We start from the raw sequence: 6,000 nt of genomic DNA, 5'->3' as shown, positions 1-6,000 counted from the left end.
GCAATTCGAAACATCTGTCAATATATTTATATATTTTATGTAGTTGATGTTGCAGCGAGAGAATGAAATAGTTGAGGAGGGGGGCGTAGGCCGATTGCTTCTAATCAAGGCACGGATTTATTGGTCAATACAGAAAATGCACAGAGCACAAATTGCCGAAATTAAGACAGAATTAACACACGCAGACTTCGATTGAAATATAAACTAGCTCTCACCTAGCATCCACAATTAAGAGCCGGTCAATAAGGCAATCGTAGACACAAATCAATTCTAGGGCCTAATCCGGCCTAATCTATATACACGAGAATAATGTTCGCCCATAAAACACATAAAATATATATACAAAGTTACCTAAAAGGCTCAAATGAGAAACAGGGAATCACAAGGTGAGAATTCACACCAATAAAGCACAGTAAAGAAAACGAGTTGCCAATGGCTATCCACGCCCTAAAATGAATAATGGCTACCTTCTGTTTCTGCCAAGATACTTAATTAAAACATCAGCTGTTCTCAACTGCACCGACAAGTGGCCCACCTGGTGGCTTACTTAAATTAATCGATACTTCAGACTTAATGGGGACATTAATTAAAATATACATTTAAAATTAGACATTCTTTTTCTCTTGAACAGTTGAGCTACTAGACGAAATTCCACTACCAGGAGAGTTTATGAAGAGACTAAATATGTATGGAGACAACACTTCCTTGTTATTGGTCGTGGACAATTAACGAATCATTAGGAAGAGCATATTACCAAAGTTACACTAACATAAACATATATTACACTAATAAATATATATTACATTAACATAACATGAACATAAAATAAATTGAGAATTTTTGCTAAAATGAATTGTTTTTCCGTAAATATTCGCCTTTTCTTTACATTGCACTTTAACATCTAATAGAATGTTATTCATTTTATTTATTTATTTTTGTTATTGTGTTAGACACAGCTGGTTGTCAAAATGTTTCTAAAGAAGGCCGCCTTATCCAAAAACGATATTTTTGGTAAAGGAATGAGATGAGACCCTGCTTATGTTGTCCAGTGTGCAAGGATTAAAATGAAGTGCAGCTCTGTTTACAGAAGCTTAAGAGAAGATGAATTATTCCCTTTACCCTCTGAAGAAACTCTAAGCAGTTCCATGGAGTGCAATTTCGGTTCGAATGAACTAGCTTTATTCAACGTCGGAGAAGACATTAAGGGTAAACCTAAACATGACCGATGCTGTAGTATTATGTGGGACGAAGTTAAACTCAAACCAGGTATGGATTAAGACAAACGAAACAAAAAGTGGAGGGGCATTGTGGACTATGGAGAGTTCTGTATCGATGCTATTTCTAACTCAAATATTCATCCGATATTTTGTGAAACCCACAGATCTCAGTCTTTACCTTTTCTCATAATGGAGTATATCAGATATTTTTTGAATCCAAGCGTTACAGAGACCAACATTTTTCTAAAACAAATTCAACTATTCACAAACACTCCAAAGTGTCAAAATGTACTTGAAAACAATAAAAGCAGACGAAAAGAAAATTTGTTTTTTTTTCCTTACACACCTATTTGGTGGCACAACAGTCGGAGAGACCTTTTTGTAAAATTGCTGGAGCCTCCCCTTAAGGGAAATTTAACCCTGTCATTGGCAACCATCTCTCCATACCCCTGGTATGACTGACCCGGACAGCAACCGCACCAAGCGGATGCCCCAATTTTATTTTAAAGAATTACCAGACAACACTGCTAGCAGACTACGGTTCGTAGACCTCTTAATCATAGATCATGCCTGTTGCAGCGAGAGAATGAGACAGTCGAAGAGGGGGGCGTAGGCCTATCAATTGCTTCTAATCGATGCAAGGGTTTATTCGTCAATACAAAATGCACGGAGCACAAATTGCCTAAATTAAGACAGAATTAAAACACACAGACTTCAATTGAAATAATAACTTTGCTCTCACCTAGCATCCACAATTAGGAGCTGGTCAATAAGGCAATCGTAGACACAAACGACACAAAATCAAATCTAGGGCCTAATCCGGCCTAATCTATACATGAGAATAATGTTAGCTAATAAAACACATAAAAATATATACACAAATTTTACCTCAGAGAATCAAATGAGAAAAAGGGAGTCACAAGGTGAGAATTCACACCAATAAAGTACAGTAAGAAACGAGTTGCCAATGGCTATATACGCCCTAAAATGAACAATGGCTACCTTCTGTTTCTGCCAAGACACTTAATTAAAACATCAGCTGTTCTCTTCTGCCTCGACAAATGGCCCACCTGGCGGCTTACTTAAATTAATCGATACTTCAGACTTAAACTAAAATGGGGACATGAATTTAAATATACATTTAAATTAAGCATTCTTTTTCTCTGGAACAATGCCCCAGCCCAAAACCCACCCAGACAAAGCGAGGCAGAATGCAGATGCTTCAGGCTCTCTAGCAGATTAAAACTTGTGCTGATGTGTTTGTTAATTCGGTTTATGTTAATGCTGTAGGCTATCATTTTTTTTACACCTCGTCCATCGTCAGTCTTGGGCATCGTGTTAAAGTGATTTCAACAGTCTGGCCCTTTTTGGGAGAATAGTATACCTATAGCATGATTATTATTATTGTTATCATTGAATCAGAATTTAGCTTGTGTTTGTGCACTTCCTTGCTTGCTTAGCTGTCACCCATTTTTCAAATCTTTTCAATAAAAAGTTTTTCGACTGACTACCGAGTAAATCCATATTTTTCTTTATGAAATGAAAAATAAGTTTTCATCTCAAGTTTGAATTTACGTTTTAAGGATATGCTCAATAAAGAATATATTCACGCCATAGACATATGTTTAAATTGTCACCTTACACCGAAATGCTTGATATTGTAGTTTGTAGTTTGTCGAATGTTAAAGTAAAATAATATGTGGTTACATAGTAGGCCTATGTAGATTAAATGTTGCTTGGTCCATTCTGCGTAGGTATTTTAGGCTACTTGCCTGATGCTGGAGGTGGATTGTTGGCCATTGTGGCAGCTATCCAGCCCAGGTAAGTGGACACTCGCGTGAACACGGGGAAACGGGTAGGATCATTACAGCCATTGTCACTAATGAAGCTAGAAATACCAATTTGAACATTTCCGTTAACGAGAAGCGGTCCGCCACTGTCTCCCTGTATTGATAATCAATCTTTAGTTTGCAGGAAAATGAATAATCAATTATAATCAACTGATGAAATGATCAGTTCTAAGAATATAGAGACTACTTACAAGGCATATCGCGGTGTTACTTTGGGCAGCGCACACATGTATAGAACCGTTTAATTGCCGGTTCCATTGTTTATTGCAAACGTCGATGTCGTAGACGGTGACGTTAGCTTTCTGCAACGTCGCTAACGTACTTCCACCTTCAAATCGATTAATTGTACGCAGGCAATGAAAAGAAATGGGAAATTTAAAATATCAGAAAAATAAATTGATTTACTTTCTGTTATTCCCCATCCTGTAATGGTGGCCGGCTGTTTCGAGTAAGTACTGAAAGTTCTTAAATTAGCTGCACGTTTTCTGGTGGTTGTTCTGATTGTTCTAATCTTTGATGTGGTTATAACCTTCCGCGTCGTTCTCGTCGTGAGTCTTGGCGTTGTTCTTGTGGGATTCGGTCTGTTAGTTGTTGTCATCAGAGCGGTTGGAAGTCGAACAAAGGGAATATTAACAATTGCTTGCACTGGTCGATTCAATACCAGCAAGGCGATGTCGTTTCGCTGTCAAGTTATTTGATTGGTTTCAATATAACATGGAAATTCGAAAATTTTGTCGCTGATCAAGACAATTGGCACTATCAGCTGGCACTTACATATAACATGTCGATGGGTGCCACAAATTGAGGATGTAAGATAAATTTAAAGACATTTCTTGCAATGGATCCGGTTCCTTCTCCATAATTGTTCAAAGAATTGATGAAAATTTTGATATTTTTGGGCGAACTAATGAACATAAGAAATATTTGATTCAATAGCTATTATAGGCAAAACGCTTTCAATACTTGACTGAGAACATTTGTAAAAGTTCGTAATACCCTACTGGTAAGTCACCACCATCATAATGTTAAGTTGGGGTTCGAACCGTCAAGCCCTCATGAATCTCAAGATTCCCAAGCGGTCTTGGTCGGGACCGCTTGCGGTTGCAATTATGTGTGTTATATAATTTTATATACACAAGGGGGCCTGACAGCTAACGGCACGACAGTCGCGATAGCGAACTCGTCTCCCTCGTCTCATCTAGCAGACATGCAGGCTATATACTAATATGTATGTAATGTATGATGCAACAGTCCAGCAGACAGCCGTTAAGAATTCTTCTTCAAGTCAAGTGTCATATAAATGCGAAAAGAAAAGAAATCGGAGACGATCCCTATCGTGATAAGCGAAAAAGAAAACCAAACAGAAGGAAGAAAAATACAAAATATTTTCTTCTCCTAGACCCCTCCTTGGCATGGCAGCTCCAAGAGCACATCTGTATACGTGTGTGTTGTGCCCCCTCTCACAAGTTATTAAAGTATTAGGCATCATGCCCTTGATTTAACAACTTCAACTCAACAACTCTGACTTGTGTGTTACTGCCACTGGCAATTAGATTCAAGGACTTTTTTCCACTCCGATCAAAAAAGAATCATCATATTAAACTTACCCTAGTATAAGGCAATGGGCTGCTGTTAGAATAAACGGCGGTACGATCAAGGTTCCGCCACATTGATAATCCAAGGTTGGGTCCAGTTTCTGTGGGATTAATAAGCTCGCCTGAAAAAAGCAGAATGTTTTCTGAATGTCGCTGAATGTCGCCTCTCTTGTGCGTGACGTAACTTGTTGTAAATTATGTATAATTACCATAAATGGAAAATCGCCGGCTCGAGCTGGGATTCCATTGATGATTGAAATGTGCGGCGAGTTCAGCCTCACTTTAATCCACAAAATTTAACTAAAGTTAAAGTATATTGGAAAGATATTCATTGTTTTATACAGGCCGTTTTGTATTACCTTGTCCAGTTCTGTCGATTGATTTCGGACAGACAAACACAACGAAACCAAACAAACAAGCGGCCTTAAATCAAGAAAATGAGACGTATACAAAAATTCAATCCCAGCAATAATATTTTTGTTTTTTTAGTGAAATGTTTGATATAATCAATAATGTGAAACGCATGGTGAGCTGACAGATTATCTGTAGGAGTAGAGGTAGTAGAAGCTGCTGCCAGCGATGCGGTGCTCGACTGGTATGGCCACAATCAAACTAATTCCTTTTTATTCAGTCAAATAATCAAATGAGAATTGGATTTGGCAGCGGGATTTCGTTAGAGCTCTACGTGGCTATTCGTTTTTCTTCGACGTGTCATTCAAGATCTGGTAAGCACGAACAGAAACAGTGACGCTCTGGCTCCAATAATTGCGTGCAGAGTTTTAGAAAAACAACAACAGACACTGTAGACACTTGCCATGATATTAGAACGCTCGAAAACATTAGTGCATGGTCGTTTATACATACAGATTATACATACAGACTTACTGATATATAACCGGATATGAGCGAGAAAAGCTTAGCAGGGGTTTTTCTACAGACAGACAGAAGGCTTGCAGGTGTGCTCCATGTTCTTATCTCTGCAGTCTGCACAGACAGATTGCAATCTAGCTGCGACTCCGTGCGACTCTGTTGAAATGAATATTTTTTTCCATTTCTAATATATAAGTGTATCGTTTTGTTGTGAGACTTGATAAAACATAACAATCATTCCATTAAACTAAATAAATTTTTTTCATAATGATTCTACGCCCCTATCAAGCTATCACTGTTAGAAAAGAACACATGTTTTACGGGGTAAAAACCCCAAAATATGCGTTCCACCAGATACGGGGTTAAAACCCCGTGGTTTATTTGAAATAAATAAATCGCTATTGATCATGATAGAGAAGTAGCGTAATTGCAGCGTGTGGACGATCTCGCTTTGGTTTAAGAAAAATG

The 6,000-nt window shown here is 38.0% G+C and overlaps 1 protein-coding gene and 1 long non-coding RNA gene across 2 annotated transcripts; both read right to left on the bottom strand.

Moving 5' to 3' along the window:
- Positions 1-1,144: 1,144 nt before the first annotated feature.
- Positions 1,145-2,381, bottom strand: LOC124193800. Its single transcript, XR_006874487.1, has 3 exons — positions 2,106-2,381; positions 1,960-2,046; positions 1,145-1,899 (listed from the first exon to the last, which is right to left on the bottom strand). It is a non-coding gene; the product is annotated as an uncharacterized LOC124193800 (long non-coding RNA).
- Positions 2,382-2,981: 600 nt separating this feature from the next.
- Positions 2,982-4,044, bottom strand: LOC124193951 (chymotrypsin-like elastase family member 2A). The gene is made up of 5 exons (XM_046587923.1): positions 4,031-4,044; positions 3,842-3,971; positions 3,473-3,749; positions 3,259-3,395; positions 2,982-3,161 (listed from the first exon to the last, which is right to left on the bottom strand). Exons 1-5 carry the CDS (start codon positions 4,042-4,044, stop codon positions 2,982-2,984), a joined length of 738 nt encoding a protein of 245 aa, XP_046443879.1.
- Positions 4,045-6,000: the final 1,956 nt, after the last annotated feature.

The sequence above is a fragment of the Daphnia pulex genome, chromosome 5 (genome assembly GCF_021134715.1).
Source record: "Daphnia pulex isolate KAP4 chromosome 5, ASM2113471v1".
Lineage (NCBI taxonomy): Eukaryota > Metazoa > Arthropoda > Branchiopoda > Diplostraca > Daphniidae > Daphnia > Daphnia pulex.
This window is presented reverse-complemented; position numbering and strand designations above follow the sequence as displayed.